We start from the raw sequence: 18,111 nt of genomic DNA on the forward strand, positions 1-18,111 counted from the left end.
GCGTCGGCAGGCAGACTCTTAACCACTGCGCCACCAGGGAAGCTGTCATGATGGGTTTTTTGACGGATCCAGGCTACTCTTCTTGCAGAGTGTCTCACGTCCTGGGTTTCTCTGATGCTTTGCCCGAGCTGGTTCAGGTGGGATGTTTGGGGCCCGGCTTCTTCATAAGGAACTCCGTGTGCTGTGTTTCACCACCAGGTGCCCAGCGAGGTCGTGTGTGGAGACCTCGTGGGCACACGGAGGCGTGGGTGGGTGCAGGTGACTGGGACCGTGGCCCTGCTGGCCTCGGCAGGGGCAGGGGTGTGAACAGATGGGGAGCTGTGCCCTCCCCAGGGCATGAGCACCGGGCTCTAGGAAGCACAGCAGTTGCCTGAGGTCCTGAGAAGCGGATCCCAGGGGCGATGGGCAGAGACGTGAGAAGACTGGGCAGCACCGTGAGAAGACAGGGCAGCGCGTGTGCAGAGAGAGGTCAGAGGACCAGGGCGGAAGGAAGGCTGCAGGTGGGGTGAGGCACGGGCCCGCTCAGGTGGAGGTCGGAGTTCAAGGTGTGGGACGTGCTTTAGGTGAAAGGGGAAGCTGGGAGTTTCCTGTTGATTTTCCTCAGTTGATGTGAAGCAGGAGAAAAGCACCTGCTGAGAATGAGGCGCCCCCTGTAGGCCACGGGATGCAGGGTTGACGGCCAGACTGATGAGCAGCTGAGGACCTAGGAGAGGTCAGGAGCTGCTGCGTGCAGCCGTCTGCGCTTCTGTGGGTTTCTGTAGCCGTGCTGGGAAAAGAACAAATGCTTGGCTGGTCCGTGATTTGCAGCTCATGGAACACGACGTGTCGGGGCCGAAGGTGAGGGTCAGGCTGGCGCGCGGTGTCCATGTTGTCCACCGGGTGCAGGGACGCCCGGTGGTGTGTGATTGGCTTTTCTTTTGGGCCGCAAAGCAGCGCCTCGCTCAGGCCGTCACATCGACGGGGTTTCTCATGAGGATCCCACAGTAATCTGGAGGGAGAACCAGGCTGTGGTGGGGCTGGGCTCGAGGCTGCTCTGGGCCCCGAAAGGGTGGGGTTCCTGGTTGGCTACCCCTCTGGCTGAGCATTTCTTCCTGTCCAGCCACCACCCAGGGGCTTCACCACTGGGGGCCTCTCCCTTCGCCTCTAGTTCATATCCTACAGAGGGAAGAATTGCATGGACGTGCAGCGCTGGGTCTTGCCCCTTGCCCCTTTTCCTCTTGCAGTGTGGGCAGCCGGTCGCTCCCTTTGGGTTGGAGTCTCCCCTGAGCTAGTCACCTGTGAGCTGTTGGTGGGGTGGGGGAAGTCGTGCGCTGGGCACCGCTGCCCTTGCGGAGCTGTGGGCGGGAAGCACAGTGACCTTCCTCTCTGGCTCTGCCCGCCCCCTTTCTCGGCCCCGCACACGCTTTCTCTCTGTGCGGTCAGTCTCCAGACAGGCGTGCGCCTGTGCTCACACTCGCGCCCCGGGATGCAGGGCTGCTGGGGACGGCGTGTGGGGCTCAGGGTCTGCAGCCTTCCCGTGATGTCCTCCTTTGCTCTGTCCCAGGCTGATAAGGGCCCTGAAGGGTCCCGTCTCCGGGCCCCGCGGTGTGGCGGCCCTCCACGCGCGTGGCCGTCTCCCCGGGGCGGGCTGGGCCACTCACCCTGCCCTGCGCGGCTGAGCGGCTTCTCCGCTCATCCCTGCAGGGGCGCGGTCATGTGCACGGCTGCGGTGGCCCAGGTCCCGGTGCAGTGGCAGCACGTGGTCCCTGCCCCGGAGTTGGGGCGCGCCCGTCTGCTCAGTGACTCAGTTCCCTGAAACGGTGGCAGTGAGGGTCACCTGCACGGGACCGTGCTTGTTGATCTTCCTCTTACAAATGTCGTCGTATGGATTTTCCCTGTAAGAAGCACCACAAAATAAAAGACCGTGGCTGGTTTGTCTTGCAGTGTGACTATATCAATGCCCCCACCGTGATGTTCACGCCCCTGGAGTACGGCTGCTGCGGGTACGCGGAGGAGAAAGCCGTGGAAGTGTACCGGAAGGAGAATCTGGAAGTAAGGTGGTGTGACTGTGGCATGTTCAGACCTTCTCTTTTAATCCACGGTTTGTCTTCAGCCACTTTTTATTTTGTAGTTTTGCGAGTTACCGTAATGGTTGTATTGTAGGAAATTGTATTCCTACTTCAGGAAAATTGGAAATTAAATAACGTAAACCCCGTCTGTAGCGAACTGTAATAATTACACAGCTGGGGAAAGAAGGACACGCTGCGTGCATCAGGGCTCCGAGCTGGAACAGGCGTCTGCCTGAGGAAGCTGACGGGAGGGTCGCCGTGCGACCTTCGGGGGCGCGGGAGCGTCCGAGGCCTTGGGCAGGGGTGGGAGCCAGGAGCTGGGAGACGCGTCAGCTCCTCTCCCTGGTGGGGGTTTGTGCGTGTGTGCGGGCAGTGCTGTCCCTGGAGGAGCAGAAGTGCACGTAGCGGCAGAATGCGGCCCTTCCCTGCTCCGAGTTCACCCGTAGTTCTGGCCTTTGGAGGAGCTGACTGACTCACTGTTGTTCGTCTCAGTTACAAATTATGAGGGACGTCCGCTGGTCCGGGCTGGGTGTGCCGTCCACCCCCTCCCGCTTGGCGTGACGGGAGCCAGACACAGGCAGGACCTGGTCCGGGACCCTCCGCCACCCGCGGGCTCAGAGGAGGGGCAGGTCCGGGGCTGTCGGCCTGCTGGGGGCTCCTCAGACGCCCCGAAGGTGCTCTCGCCTCCCCTCCACCCCTGCCCGTCTGGTCCTAACTGCCTCGTAAGCAGGAGGGGCGGGAAGGTGAAAAGGGTCAGAGGTTTAGGACCACTCGATGTTTGAAGCCAGTGAGTTGAAGTCGCAGGCCCTCCCCTGGCTGCGGGAATCCTCTGAAGCACAGCGCTGAGGCTCCCGTGCCTAATGGCCGAGTGACTTCCTGAGACTCGCTTTTACGTTTCCGGGCTGGGGGACCAGGATGATGACAGACGCTGCTATTCTAGGTGGTGTTTTCGATGGGAAATTCCCGTCTTAGAGGACTTTATTTGATCAGTGTTTATAATTCACTTCTGGTAATAATGAACCACCCATTTGCAGTGGTGAACTTTTACCTGGGTCTTGGAAAAGTGATGGTAACAATTATGGATTTAACACTTAGTTCTAAAACTTTCTGAAATCAATGAGCAATTAAGCTCGGCGGGCACGTGAGAGGAAGGATGCAGGAGGCTGTACCCCAGATAAAGGGATGTCTCTGTAGGAAGGGTTCCCAGGTTTGTGGGGTTACTTTAAGGTCTCTTTCCTAAGGCTCACTGCAGATCAACTCACCTAGTCTGTACATCTATTTATTGCATTTTACAGGACTGAAAATTTGATCTATTAGTATTTTTTTAATATTCCAACTATAAAGAGGAATGAGGAAGCCTCTCATAAACACACATATAGTTTCTTTTAAATGAGGAAATTAGGTGAAAAGCAGATGAGGGTAGAAACAATAAGACAGCGTAAGAAGAAAGATTAATTGGTTCACAGAATTCACGCCGTGAAGTCCGGGGCACTCTCATCTCTCTGATAATGCACTTGTATGCAGAGTATCTGAAGGACTCTTACAACTCAACAATAAAAAAAACCCCAAATGACCCAGTTCTTTAAAGGGCAAAGAATCTGAATAGATGTTTCTCCAAAGAACATACACAAATGGCCAATAAGCACATGAAAAAGTTCTCAGTATCATTAATCGTCAGGGAAACGTACCTCCAGACCTTAGTGAGATACCACGGGGATGATCTGTAAAAATGTTCACCATTTCTGTGGGGTCCTTTCACCTTCTTGATGATGCCCTTTGAAGCACGAAAATCTTTCATTCTGATGAAGTCCAGTATGTCTTTTTTGTTTTCTGTTGCCAGCCACATGGACTTTTGATGTCACTTTTGATAAATCAGTGCCTAATCCAAAGTCGTGAAGGTTGATGCCTATGTTTTTTCTTCTAAGAGTTTTACAGTTTTCAGCTCTTACGTGTGGGTCTGTGGTCCATTCGGAGTTATTTTCTGCACACGTGTGAGGTAGGGTCCGACTTCCTTCTTTTGCATGTGGATGTCCATGTCTCTGGGAACAGCTCCTTCCTAGTAGAGGAAACACCACCAGTGATCCAGCTGCAAATTTGAGTATAATTGGGAGAGTGGGGATGAGAGTGCAGGGGCCAGGGAAGAACGGGTTAAATCCTCCTCAACAGGGCGAGTCAGTAAGTGCAGCCGAGCACGGAGAGTCGCGTGAGAGCAGCGTGAGCGTGTTGTGCAGAAGCACGGGGGCGACTGACCGACCGCGCGCGCAGGACGTGCAGGTGGTTGTGCTGATTAAAGGGGGCACTGGGGCGGCCCAGGCGGCTGGGTTCATCACAGGGCTTTGAAAATCCGCAGATAGTGAGCATAATTTGATTAAGAGATTAAAACTTTTTAAAAAGACAATCATGGGAGATTCTTTGTTTTGGCCTCTTGCCACGCGGCGTGGGGGATCTCAGTTCCCTGACCACGATCGAATCTGCGTCCTCAGCAGTGAAAGCACCTAGTCCTAAGCACTGCACCGCCAGGGAATTCCCAGGGGTGATTCTGAATGAGGAGAGTACTGGGGGGAGACCAGTCCTGTCAGAGACTGAAATGTATCCTCTAACTACACTAATTAGACTTGCGCTGGAGTGGCACGCAGGTGGGCAGAAAGATTAGTGGGACAGAATTTGGAGCCCAGATTGATTCAAGTGCTTAGAAGAGTTAACGTGTGGTAAAGGTGGTATTTTAAATCTGTGGGAAAGGGCATTCATTTAAGGGTGCTGGAGTCTAAGGGGACAGCCTTCAGGGAAAATATGAAGTTGCATCCACACTTCACACCCACTTTGAACCAGAAGGATCAGAAACTTAAATATAGTAAAATCTTGCAAGTACTAGGAGGAAAAACACACCTCACACACACGAGGAAAGGAGCGGGAGGGTGTGGGAAGAGGTGTGGGTGCAGGGGCTCAGGGCGCATCAAAGCCAGGAGCCTGCAGTTTCAGCAATCCTGTTTAAAACCTGGGAGTTTGCACCATTTCTTTTCTTAGCCTTTGGGGTGTATTTTAGGAATACTGTCTTGAGATGAAAAAGCATTTATCTTCTGTTCCTAATAGCCACAGAGATTGACAAGTTTGTATTAAACTATGAGGAAGAGTTTATTTCTCTTCTGTTAAATACACATTAAACCTAATGTTTTTTGTTACAAGTAGCTGTGAACTATGATGTGTTTTAAATAAAATGTCATTTCAACTACGTATGCATTAACCACTGATGCTTCCTTAACTTTTAAAATGGTTATTTCTGGACAGTGGGATTTTTTTTCCCACTTTCTTTGTAATTCTCTGCCCTGTTATTCTTTTAATAACCTTGTATCATTGTTATAAAAACAGTAAAGACAGTATTCCAACTGTAAAATACATCATCCTGTTAAAGAACAGAGAGCCAGTCCTTCTGTCCCTCCCCTGCAGGGGATAGTTGAGAACACATTCCATCCTGGCAGCGCACACACATCCACCGCCTTCTGTGTGGACTGATTAGGCGGAGGGCCCCGGGACGTGTAGCTGCCCCGAGGGGATGAGGGGACGGACGCTGTGTGGTCCGTCCCTGAGGCCTGAGCAGGTTGGGAGCCTTCGAGGTACCCTGGGCTCTGGCGGAGGGGGGCCTTCAGGTGGCGGGGGCAGTGTTCCTCATACCGTGGGTGGCTGGACTGTCCTGTGGCTTCTGCTTCTCCTAGATTTGGTTTGAATGTGAACCTCACAGGAGGCGTGTGAACCTATGGAGGGCAGGACCCAAGGCTTTCTTTACTGTCTCAGCCCCACAGGGCCTGGAGCGTTGGCTGCTTGGAGAGTAGCCCTCTAGGCGCTTGAGAAGCGAAGTTAGTTAATGGGAGATGTTTCGGGACTGACGGCAGAGCAAAGCAAAGGTCACACACTCTGCAGATGGCAGTTAGGAGCTCGCCCAGATGCTCCCGTCAGATTCATAAGCTGGGATCATGCAAGTTTAAACTTCTGAGAGCTGGTACAGGAATTGTCGTCTTTGTATAAGGAGGAGCCTGTCAAGCGGCAGTCTCCATGGACACCGACCTTGGCCTCTCTCTTGCAGGTCTACCACACTTTGTTCTGGCCTCTCGAGTGGACAGTGGCCTGCAGAGACAGCAACACCTGTTACGCGAAGATTATCTGCAGCAAATTCGACAATGTACGTCATACGGTTGGAAGCAGGAAAGTTCTAATTGTAAAACAAATCTTTTATTCTAGTATTTGGGTTTGTATAATCTCTTTAACGATAGCTCTAAGGGCCAGGTGGAAATCCTTGAAACTGTTACCCAGGCACCGTGTTTGAAGAGTGACACTTGGGCAGTGACCTACCTTTTCAAAGTCATCGGAATGTGTCACTCCAGAGCTGTCTAACTTGGCAGTTTAGAACTACACGATCTGTGACAATTCGGGTCATCAGTGATGAAATGTAAGGAGTATGTTTGTGTACATTTGGAAGTACAGGCATACCTCGAAGGTATTGTGGTTAGGTTCCAGACCACTGCAATAAATCGAGTTTTGCATAACATGAGCCGCAAGATTCTTTGGTTTCCCAGTGCTCATGAAGGTTATGTTTACACTATACGGTAGTCTATTATGTGTGCAGTCGCGTTATGTCTAAAAAGACAATGTACGACCTTAATTTAAAAATATGCTAAAAAACCCTGACCATCACCTGAGCGTCAGCCAGTTGTAGCCCTTCTGCTGGCGCAGGGTCTCGCCTCCGGTGCTGCCGGCCGCTGACTGATCAGGATGGAGGCTGCTGAGGCTGGGATGGCTGCGGCCATTTCTGAGAACAAAGCCAGCATGAAGTTCGCTGCACTGATGGCCTCTTCCTTTCATGAATGATTTCCCTGGAGCAGCAGTGCTGCTTGGCAGTATTTTACCCACAGAACTTCCTTCAAAACTGGAGTCAATCCTCTCAACCCCGCAGCTCCTTTATCAACGAAGTTTGTGTCACATCCTAAGGCCTTTGCTGTCATTTCAAGTATCTTCACAGCCTCTTCACCAGGAGTAGATTCCGTGTTAAGAAACCACTCTCTTTGCTCATCCATAAGAAGCGGCCCCTCATCCGTTCCCAAGTTTCATCGCAAGATGGCAGCAATTCAGTCCCATCTTCAGGCTCCACTTCTAGTTCTGGTTCCCCTGCTGTTCCCACCACGTCTGCAGTCCTTCCTCCATGAAGTCTCGAACCCCTCAAAGTCATCCAGGAGGGCTGGAATCAGCTTCTTCCAAATTCCTCTTAATTTGGATATTCTGACCTCTTCCCATGAATCACAAGTGTTCTCTTTTTTTTTCTCTTAATTTTTATTGGCCACGCCATGCGCGTGAGGCACGTGGGATCTTAGTTCCCCGACCAGGGATCGAACCCGCGCCCCCTGCACTGGAAGCACGCAGTCCTAACCACCGGACCGCCAGGGAAGTCCCGCAAATGTTCTTAATGGCATCTAGAATGGTGAATCCTTTCCAGAAGGTTTTCAATTTACTTTGCCCAAATCCATCAGAGGAAGCACTGTCTATGGCAGCTACAACCTAACAAAGTGTATTTCTTAAGACTTGAAAATCCAAATTACTTCTTGATCTATGGGCTGCAGAAAGGATGTTGTGTTGTCAGGCATGAAAACAACATTAATCCCATTGTCCATCTCCATCAGAGCTCTTGGGTGACCAGGTGCGTTGCCAGTGAGCAGTGACCTACTGCCCCTTTCTTGTACTTTTGTCCAAATTTCCATTTCTGGAGTGTCACCCCACCACTCACTGTCTTCCTGGAGCGATGCTGAAAATCACGGACAGGCTTCCATCTCTCAGAAGCTCCTCACTTTCATTAATAAGTGGCTTCCCCCTCTCTGGGCCGCGCCTTCTCCCACTTTGCTGCACGTGCACCCCTCAGAGGTTCCCGTCCACGGCCCCCTGGATGCGCAGCTCACGGGGTATCCGTTTGCCCACCTGCCACGGGAGCCTGGAGAGTGGGGGGCACAGACTCCTGCCGCCTGTCATGCCCTCTCTCTTCACCTTGTGCACTTTAACCCTGAAGCTCTGGATGAAGAAAAGTGATGAGAAAACACGGACAGAGGAAGCACGAGTGCTGGGAGTGTGCGGGGACGAACCCGCGTCCGCCGGGGCTGCATGCGCGCAGGGACGAGAGCCGCGCGTCCTTACGGCTCGCGGTCCCTGGGGTGAGGTGTCTGCCGAGCTGACTCGGAGCCGGGCAGCCTGCGTCCTGGGCTGGGAGGAGCGCCTGCTGCCTCCGAACTTAGCCTCATCCAGCACCGGCTGTTAGTCGGGATTTGTCGTGCTGTCATTTAGCGCGCTCTCAGTGTAACGCGGAAACGTCCCTCGTACTGACAGACTCCTTCGCGCAGCAGGTAAACTGCCCGTTCCGGCGAATCTGAGCGCGTGTTCACACGGGACGTGCATTTACTGGATCACCCAGCAGGTTCTTGCAGGGCACGGTTTCACGGTGCTGTTCTCTGCTCAGCTCAGCATTAGAGGTGCTTTTCTCTGGGAGTTGCTGTCAGTTTCAACGGTGAACTTGGGATGACAAGATCCCTCTTCAGGTCCTTAACCTACTGACTTCCCTTTGGAAGGATCGGGTGATAGGATTTCACGTCCTTGGACCGAAGGCCGGTGAGATCACCCAAGGATTTGCAGCCGCCATGAAATGTGGGCTCACGAAGCAGCTGCTGGACGACACCATTGGGATCCACCCCACATGTGCACAGGTACGGACACGGGAGCTTGTAGATGTGGACTCGGTGTGGTTTGGAAAGCTGTGATGAAGCATGTTGTCAGTAGGCAAATCTTATATTCATACCTGCTCTGTATGCCTTAAAGGATGATGTTGGTGTCACGTTCAGGACGTGGTTTCTCAGAGCAGAGCTCCAGTACCGACAGCTAAGTGTGAATTTGTGTCGTTTCCTTCCCGTGGGCAGGTGTTCACCACCTTGGAGATCACGAAGTCCTCGGGGCTGGACATCACGCAGAAGGGCTGCTGAGGCTAAGCCGCTGCTGTCGCGTTCCTTGTCCCGCTGCCGTTTCTGTGAAGACGACATGCTCTCGGGTAAGCCCGGGGACAGCGTCGGGGCAAGGAGGCGGGACAGCAGCAGTGCCGTCCACCCGCCTGGCTGACGGGGAGGGGCAGCCGCGCTGCGTCCTTGACGTCTTAGCTCGGAGCCGCCAGGTGAGCCAAGACTGACGTCTTCCCCATCAGCTCCCCCGACAGAGCTTCTAATCACACAACTCATCTCAGTCCATGTTCCCGGTTGCTCCTGTTTTTATCCCCTTGCTTTGCTGAGTCCACAGAAATACTTTCTTTTATGAAACTGACTATAAAGTGGGCATCTTCAGTGCATGGGCGTCTGGGACGCCCCCGTAGCTGCCGCAGAGCACTAGTGCGCCACCTTCTCCCGTGGGCACATGTGCAGCCGCCGGCAGACCGCCTCGCCCTCTTCTGGTTCCCCACAGTGACCACCTGGCCGCTCTCCTCTTCGTGTCACTGGACTGAGCAGAATATCTGACGTCAGAGAGAGATGCTTGGACTTCTCATGTTGATCTTAAGAATAATATTAAAAAGTTCTCAATACTGTATTACGTGAAACGTAATTTAAAACTTTTTTTTTTTTTTTGTGGTACGCGGGCCTCTCACCACTGTGTCCTCTCCCGTCATGGAGCACAGGCTCCGGACGCGCAGGCTCAGCGGCCATGGCTCACGGGCCCAGCCGCTCCGCGGCATGTGGGATCTTCCCAGACCGGGGCACGAACCCGTGTCCCCTGCATCGGCAGGCGGACTCTCAACCACTGCGCCACCAGGGAAGCCCTAGTTTTAAACTATTTAAGTGGTTCTGTTCTCAGTCTGTTTCCTTACAGTCGGGTTCAGTAAGTGAAAAGGTCATGTTACGAGATTCCTTTTGAGTTTGCACCCCTGTCAGCATCTAAAAGGCCCTTGAGGGGGAAGGCCCACCCGGGGCCCTTTGGGAACCTTGTTTTCTTGGGAACAGACCCCCCCAGCACCAAGTTGAGGGTTCCAGGCGGCAGTGCCCTTCTGGGCCGTACGCTGGCCGCCGGCTTCTGTGGTTAGAACATCTGGGCCTACGTTTTAAAAGACGCTCTAAGCCAGGAACCAATCGGGGAGCATCATCTGTGGGCGGTGCTGGGGCAGGGGTTGGGCACCCAGAGTAACGCACACGGGGTCCACTTACAGACTCTCCTTTCCACTGGGGAGGCAGGTGGAGCGATCGGGTCGTGTGTGCCCAGGGTGGCACGGCGAGTCGGGCAGGGGCCGGGCTCTCACCTGGCACGCCCACGGCCAGCCCAGCCCTTCACAGACCCAACCCCTGTGTGAGCTCAGAGGGGCCGACAGGGCCCTGGTCCCCAGCCCGTGCCGACGCTCCGCGGCTGCTCCTTCTAAGCCGTAGTCCAAGACGCCGTGGCCCAGAGAAGAGTCAAGGGAACCTAAATCAGGCTTAAGGACAGCCTGCTGGGAAGTCCGGCTCCTGCACAGCCCTGGAGGCCCGTGTGGACCCATCCACCTCCCTCCCAGGCTCCTGGGAGTCTCCTGACAGCACAGCCATCTCTGCAAACCTCCTCCTCCGTCTCACTCTCCCTCTCTTCTGTGACCGCGAGGTTGGGCCCGCGCAGACCTCTGGACCAGGCTGGCGTCCCCAGCACTGCTCGCCCGGGGACGGGACACCACAGGCCCCAGGCCAGGCGTGACCGCCCGGCCCGAAAGGCTGCCCCCACCTCAGGGCACAAACAGCTCCGGGGAGGTCCCTGCAGGGCTCCCCTGGGACCAGTCGGCAGGTCAGACCTGCACTGTCCTGCGTCCCTCCCTCGGCAGGTCCCTCGACTAGAACCCCCATCTCGGGGCTGCTCTGGGGACCCCAGCTGACACGCTCCCCACGTGTTCACTCGCAGATAAAGGCCTAGGACATCAGGGCAGGAGGAGGCCTTGCTTTTTACACCATTTGCCTCTCCTCTCCTCTAGTCCCCACTTGGGACACAGGCGCCCTGGCCATGCTCGCCGTTGCTAGTCCGGTGGCGACCCTGACCGTTCTGAGCCTGGCGGGGCCTCCATGGGGCAGCAGGCCCCGGAGGTGCGCCCTAACCAACCGTCCTCCCCTGCGTTGGCCCAGCCCGACGGTTCCGGGGCTGCGGCTAGGGCTCAGTCAAGGTCAGCCAGAAAAGGAGCTCTTCTGCCGCCAGGGCGAGTTGTTTGCTATTTCTAGGCCTTCTCTTGCGCTTAGTCTGAAGGAGGGCTGGGGGCTCTGCCACCAAACGTGTAGGCGTGGGTGCTCCCGTCCGGGGTCCTCGAAGCTGGAACGCCCGCCAGCCCAGCCCTCACGCAGCCGCCCTCACGGCCACGCCCTGGCCAGCAGGGCTTCAGGCTGGATTCCAAGCCACGTGGCCTAGTGGCTGCAGTGTCACTGATTGTGACCTCAGGGGCTTCTGATGCTGCAGTGAGCCTGTGGGCCTGGCCCCTGGGGCCCTGGGCCGGTGCTCGCCTTGTGCATGGCAGCCAGGACCATAGCCAGCGTCGTTCAGGCGGCCCGGTGAGTAGCTGGCCCCTTGGGGGGTTCGCTCACCCACTCCTTTCTGGCTGCAGGCTCCCTGCTAGGGGGCTGGCTTGGGGGCGTGGGCAGTGCCCCTCACATTGGCATCTTCCTGGGCAGGGTCAGTGCCAGGCCCTGCGATCCGTACCCTGACTGGGTCCCTGCTGGGAGCGGGGAGGCAGCCTGTGTGGCTGGGAAGGGCAGCCCCAAGTCGGCTGGGGGAGCAGCAGTGGGACGGAGGCCTGCCCCATACCCGGCAGGGCCCTCCTGCCCCACGGGAAGCAGGCTTGGCACAGTTTGCAGGGCCAGGCCCAGGGCTTGGAGGGTCTGCAGGTGGGGCCCAGTGGGCGTGGGGTGCCGTCGCCCAGCCCCTCCAGGACTGCACCACGTAGCCCAGACGCAGCCCGGACCCCACCTCTTCCCCACGTGCTGGGGGAGGGGGGATGCAGGCAGAGCAGTTAACCTTTTGTGTGTGTGTGTGGGGGGGGGTACGCGGGCCTCTCACTGTTGTGGCCTCTCCCGTTGCGGAGCACAGGCTCCGGACGCGCAGGCTCAGCGGCCATGGCTCACGAGCCCGGCCGCTCCGCGGCACGTGGGATCCTCCCAGACCGGGGCACGAACCCACGTCCCCTGCATCGGCACGCGGACTCCCAACCGCTGCGCCACCAGGGAAGCCCAGCAGTTCACCTTTTAGAGCCTCGGTTTCCTTACCTGAAAAATGGGATGATGGTAATATGTCCTCCATCAGATGGAAACATTAAACAAGGTCCTGCACGGAGCTTAACAGGTACTTCACCTCCTGTGCGGACCCAGCCCCGTCCTGGACCAGGGCCCTCTCCTGGCTCCTCGGGGGAGGGCGGCTGAAAGCTTTACCTGATAGCAAAGGGCTGGGGGCCAGGGCCACGGACAGGTCCCTGGTGTCCTCGTAACAACCCTGGTCCCACGTCGGAGGCCGCAAAGGCCCCCTAGCCTGGGCTGGTGTAGAGCTGCCCCGTCCACACGGCCCTTTGCCGGCGGCAAGTCAGGGTCAGGAGGACTCCTTGGTGGGGCCCGGCCTCCAGGACGCTGTGCTCGGGGCTCACAGGCCAGGGCTTCCCGCGTGGCCTTGTCCAGGTGCTCTGTGCCCAGTGGGGCCATCCAGCCTCACGGCCAGCACGCTCTGTCACAACGCCGGCGCACCTGCCCCAGGCAGCCCTCGAAGCCCTCCGGGGGAGCAGCTTCGCCCACCTCTCCACCTCTCCCCCAGGAGAGAAAACCCAACCCCCACTGGGACAGCGACCTCCTGGGAACCCAGACCCCAGGCTTGGGAAGGGGCGCCTTGTTTCCTGGCGGCTTTGCTCCAGATTTCAGGAGATCCATTATCATGCAAAGTGTTGTCATGGAAACCCAGCTGCTGGGACTACAGAAGGGTCGGGTGGGCAGCCCCAGCCTGGGATGGGGGCTGGGCTTCAGGTCTGACAGGGAAGGAGGAGCCAGCAGCCAGTGGCTGCCCTGCTGCAGAGGGGTGTGGCAGGGGGAGTGATGCTGGGGCCGGACGGCGCGCGCGCGCGTGCGTGTGTGTGTCCACGCTTGTCTGTGGTCAGACGCGGTGCTGGGGGGACCTGACCAGCCTTCGCCGTCTCCGCCTGTTTCCTGGCGGCTCAGCCAGTCCCACGACGGGGGACAGGTGCGTGCTGCTGTGAGATGCCTTACTTGGGAGCGGCTCCCGCGGCTCGGCAGGGGTGGGAGGTGAAAAGCGGGGAAAGAGGCACTCCACGTGGCGTCCCCACGGTGGGCAACTCCGCCCAGTCCTGCCAGGTCCTCCGCGGGCCGTGCTGTGGGGAGCGCGCCCCGGAGCTGTCCTGGTCAAGGGGCCGGGCAGCCCGGCTTTCCTTCCCCACCCCGTCCCTGCGTCGCCAGCGGGGCTGCTTCCAGGGCACTGGCTCCCGGGAACCTGTCTGGCCCGGCGCAGTCAGACCCGCCCGTCAGGTACGTCCGTGGGTGGCTGACAGCATCCACCCGATCCCCACCTGGAACCAGGGCCTGGGCCGGCGCTTCGGGACCTCCCACGCTGGGAGCCGCCGCGCCTGTGGAGCACGGGGTGCCGGCAGGTGGCCGGCATCGGCCCATGAAGGTCACGCACGTGCGGAGGAGCTGGTCAAGGGGCACGTGAAGCCCCAGTGGTCAGGGCTTAACCCCAGCCCTTCTCAGCCCTGACTTGGGTTACCCTTACTCTTGGGTGCCTTAAAAGAGAACCACTCGTAACTGCTGGGCAGGGAAAGTGACCCAGCGAGTCGAAAACCATGTGGCAGTTCCCTTTAAAACTAACAATGGGCCTCCGGCAGCCTGGTGACTGCACTCCTAGGCGCCTACAACAGAGGAACAAAGGCTTGTCTTCGTGCAGAAACTCTTTATTCGTAACACCTCCAGCCTGGGAACTGCCCCGGGGACCCGTGGGTGACAGTCGGTCCAGCTCAGCCCTGGGCGGGAGCCCCCGCACACCCAGCCCTGCGACGGCAGGAGGACACCAGTCTCCGAAGGGCGCCGGCCGCACGATCCCACCCGTACAACCCCGTGCAGCCACGTCCTCACACAGAGGGGAGCAGATCCGTGGTGGCCGCAGCTGGGGTGCGGTGGAGGGAGGCTGTGGCTGCCGGCAGGGGAGCGGCTGGGAGCCTCCTGGGGCCGGTCAGCCGAGCGTCCCCTCGACCGTGGGGCGATACGGAGCCGCACACGGCATAGAACCGCATCGAGCTGCACGCTCACACACACACTCATCCACATACAAACATCCGTACACCCTAACACACAGACACAGACACACTATACACACAGCAGAGCAAGCATCCTGGAGCAGGGTGCTGAGCGGGGCCCCGGCTCACCGGCAGCTCACAGCCCTCCCCTCGCCCCGTCTCCTCGGCAGACAAGGGTGGGCGGTCAGTCAACGGGAAGCCATGCCGTCCAGGTCCCGACTGGCTCCTCCCGCCTGTCTTGCAGCTGTGGCTGAAGGGCGAACCCCAGCTTAGCCCCCTTCTGCGATGGACGTGAAGGCCCCCAAGGGGTCCCACCAGGGTAAGAAGAGTAAGAACAGGACCGAGGAGAAGTTTGCCAGGAAGTTTCCGTACAGGTACCAGACCCTGAGCCCAGGCCCTGAGCGTGGACCCTGACCCCTGACCCCAGACCCTAACCCCGGGCCCTAAGCCCAGGCCCTGACCCCGGGCCCTGAGCCCAGACCCTGACCCCAGACCCTAACCCCAGGCCAAGCCCTGCCTCCCCGCAGGTACCCTAGGAACGCACTCTGGGGCACAGAGCCGGAGAGGGGCGGTCCTCTGTCCACAGGGAGCTCCCTGACCAGCTCTGCGCTCCGTGACGGTGGGGGTCCACCTTCGCCCCCATCCCACCCTGAGCCAAGGGCCTCCAGAGAGGGGCCCAGGGCCCCCGGGCCCCCCCAGAGCCATGGCCAACCGCTTCCTTTGGTCCAGTGGCCCTGACACCCGTTCACAGCACCTGCTCCTGTGAGGGTGTGATGGGATCCGGCTGCGGGGGCGGGGGGGGGCAGGGGAGGAGTTTGCAAAGCCCCAGGGCACTCAGGAGCCAGCAGAGACCGCAGTGTGCTGAGCAGGCAGGCGGGGCCTGGGAGGGAGTGGGAGGACCGCCAGCTGTCCAGAGCAGAACCTTCGGGGCACACGGCCTCCTCACGAGCGCCCGCAGCAGGCTGGGCTGGACACCTCACCTCCACCCTTGTTCTGTCGCCAGGCCCCAGACTCTGTCCTGTGAGGCCCAGTGTGGCAGATGCACGTGGCAGAGTGGCCCTTAGGTGAGGCAAGGGGAGGCTTACACCTGGGGCCTGGGGCTCCCGGGGCCAGGCCGCTGCTGCAGGGCCGAGACATAGCTCTGGGCCAGCTGCTGGCCCAGATCTCAGCTCCACTGCTTCCTAGCTGTGTGACCTTGGGCAAGTCACTTAACCTCTCTGTGCCTCAGTTTCCCCATCCATAAAGGGCAGAGCAATACCTACCTCCCGGCATGGTTATCAAGCACTCAGAGTGGTGCCTGGAACATGGAAAGTTCCAGGCGAGCGAGAGCTATTTCACGTGGCTGGGCTGCAGCCCCCCAAGAGGCCAAGTGCTCCTGTAGGTTTTCCTGGCTGACGGAGACGAACGCGGAGCCCCTGCAGCCCTGGAAGGTCACGAAGACGAGCAGCTCGCTGCGGAAGCAGCTGCCCCTGCAGAAGACGTTGGTGCCCACGAGGTCCGTCCCGGTCAGAGGGTGAGTCTCAGGCCGGATGTCACCGGCGCTGCCTGCGGACCGCGCCACCCGGCCTTCCACCTGGTCCACACACGAACACACCACGTCCAGGCTGAGGAAACTGGGGCCCCGGGGAGACACTAGAGCCCGCGGTCCCTCCCGCAGCCGGCAGGGCAGCTCAGGCGGGCCTGGCCTCACCTGGGGCCTCGTCCACGGGTGGGGAATCAGGGCCGAGCGTAGAGTGGGTTGGAGGGGCCGGCAGGGGACCCGAACTGGGCAGCGCGCGCGCGCACGCACATACACACACACACACACACCGGGGGTGGGGGGACGACACGTAGCGAAACACCCAGACACCCTGATAAGGACCCTGCACGTGCAAACCTAAAGACGCACAGACACACCCACTCGCCCTGAACCGGGACTGGCACTCAGGTGTTAGACATAGAAGGGCCTCCCCGCTGCCCCCCAGGACCCCAGCCCCAGGCCCACGGACTGCGACTCCTCCAGCAGAGAGACGTGAGTGGGCACGCAGGTCCTCAGTGCTGAGGCCGGTGTCTGTTCCGAACCGGGAGGCCCCTGGCTCCACACTCCGTGTATAACCCTGGCGAGTCACAAAGATGCACACCCTCCCCTGAACGGACACCCCGAGAGGCAGCGCACACGTGCACACCCGCACACGCACCCCTACGGAAGCGCAGATGGTGCCCATCCCCCACCCACGCTGGCCCAGGCTGCGGTCCTGCGTCTCAGCACCCCTCCCTCACTGACAGGCTGGGGGCTGGGGGCACAGGTGTCGCTGGGTCTCAGCTTCTCCTGTGAAGGGTCAGGCAAGTCACGGTCCTGTGCTGGCAGTCAGGTTGTGCGTGGCCGGCTCCTTTGTGCTGGACGGAGGGAGTCTGAGGCCTGCCCCCCGGACTGCCCTCCCTCACACCCTGAGCCCCTTGCAGTGGGTAGACCACCAGGTGCTAAAGGCCAGCGCTTATTTGAGGGGTAATGGGAGCCACTGAAGTCTGGGAAACAGGAGTGGGAGGGTGGCCTCACGTGGAGCTGGGGAGGGTGGTCCAATGGCGGAGTGGGGAGCCTGGTCCACAGGGAGCAGGGAGCTTGGTCCAATGGGGAGCTGGGGAGGGTGCTCCACTGGAGGAGGTGGGGAGCTTGGTCCAATGGGAGAGGTGGGGGGTGTGGTCCAATGGGGGGGTCCAATGGGGGAGGTGGGGAACGTGGTCCAATGGGGAGCTGGGGAGGGTGGGCCAATGCAGGAGGTGGGGAGTTAGGTCCAATGGGGCAGGTGGGGAGCGTGATCCAATGGGGGAGCGAGGAGGGTGGTCCAATGGGGGAGGTGGGGAAGGAGGCCTAGAGGGGGAGGGGAGGGGAGGGGAGGGGGAGGGGGAGGGGAGGGTGGTCTCGGAAGGTGGCTGGGGAAGGTGGTCCCCGGGGGTAGGAGTCCGCACACGCTGTGATGTGGTGGCACACGCTGTCGGTCCCTCCTAAGATGGGCAGGCATGGGGCAGAGCGCGGGAGGCGTCTGGATGCCTAGGCGGGTGGCTGTTGGGAGGCGGCGTGTCCGCGCTGGGAGCAGAATCTTGGTTGCGCCCCGGCTGACTTCTCTGAGGGGGGTTGGGGAGGCTCCCGAGGGTCAGCGCGGCGCTCTGTGTGGCTTCTCTAGGCTGGGGGCCCCGGATTTCCCTCCACTGTCCAGCCTCCGGCCGCCACCGTCACCACCAAGCAACGTCTGGGAGCTGGTGCTGCTGAGCCGCCGCTTCCCCGGGTCCGCGCTTCCCCCCACCGGCCGATGCCGCCCGCCCCCCCGAGGGCCCCTCCTGGAGCCCAGCTCTGCGCCGCCTCTCTCTCGGCCACCCGCTCCCCGGGCGCTCAGGGCAGCGGGCTAAGGTGACCTGTGGGGAGGCGGGCAGCCCTGAGGAGCCCCGGAAAGGTCGCCCCGCGAATACACGCTGCAGGTTCCCACCCCCTTGGAAGGTCGTCTGCATGTCCGGCTGTGTGTTCTCATCCATAAAAGGGGGTGACGGTCAATTCTGCAGCGAGTGAATATCATTTCCAAGAAGCTACCCCAAAGCTATGCTCACACATGTAAGTAAAGATGTTTGGACAATGATATTCATTCCAGCGCCGCGGGAAATAGCAAGTGATTGGAGACCACCTAAATATCTGTTAATGGCGGCTTTAAATCCTGCCACAGCTGCACCGCGAAGCGTTAGACAGGCATTAGCAAGAAGCAGCCCTTTACATGCCGATCTGGAACAATCTACAAAGGACGT

The 18,111-nt window shown here is 59.0% G+C and overlaps 2 protein-coding genes across 9 annotated transcripts in view; both read left to right on the plus strand.

Annotated features, from left to right (window-relative positions):
- The window catches only part of TXNRD3 (thioredoxin reductase 3), a 41,059-nt gene extending 31,412 nt beyond the window's left edge, over positions 1–9,647 (plus strand). Inside the window, exons 13-17 of one of the 7 annotated variants that reach the window (XM_067755720.1) lie at positions 1,924–2,031; positions 4,215–4,322; positions 6,127–6,222; positions 8,648–8,782; positions 8,993–9,647. In XM_067755720.1, coding sequence (XP_067611821.1) covers positions 1,924–2,031; positions 4,215–4,322; positions 6,127–6,222; positions 8,648–8,782; positions 8,993–9,055 — 510 coding nt within the window. In that variant the 3' untranslated portion in view covers positions 9,056–9,647. The other 6 variants (XM_067755722.1, XM_067755718.1, XM_067755721.1 and 3 more) reach the window with 6 other exon arrangements.
- Positions 8,993–17,866, plus strand: C10H3orf22 (chromosome 10 C3orf22 homolog). Of its 2 annotated transcripts, none has more exons than XM_067755729.1 (4): positions 8,993–9,120; positions 14,585–14,714; positions 15,569–15,853; positions 17,502–17,866. In XM_067755729.1, exons 2-4 carry the CDS (start codon positions 14,626–14,628, stop codon positions 17,722–17,724), a joined length of 597 nt encoding a protein of 198 aa, XP_067611830.1. In that variant the 5' UTR covers positions 8,993–9,120; positions 14,585–14,625; the 3' UTR covers positions 17,725–17,866. The 2 variants fall into 2 exon arrangements, with proteins under 2 accessions (XP_067611830.1, XP_067611831.1); XM_067755730.1 differs by having other exon boundaries at positions 15,722–15,853.
- Positions 17,867–18,111: the final 245 nt, after the last annotated feature.

The sequence above is a fragment of the Pseudorca crassidens genome, chromosome 10, assembly GCF_039906515.1.
Source record: "Pseudorca crassidens isolate mPseCra1 chromosome 10, mPseCra1.hap1, whole genome shotgun sequence".
Taxonomy (NCBI): domain Eukaryota; kingdom Metazoa; phylum Chordata; class Mammalia; order Artiodactyla; family Delphinidae; genus Pseudorca; species Pseudorca crassidens.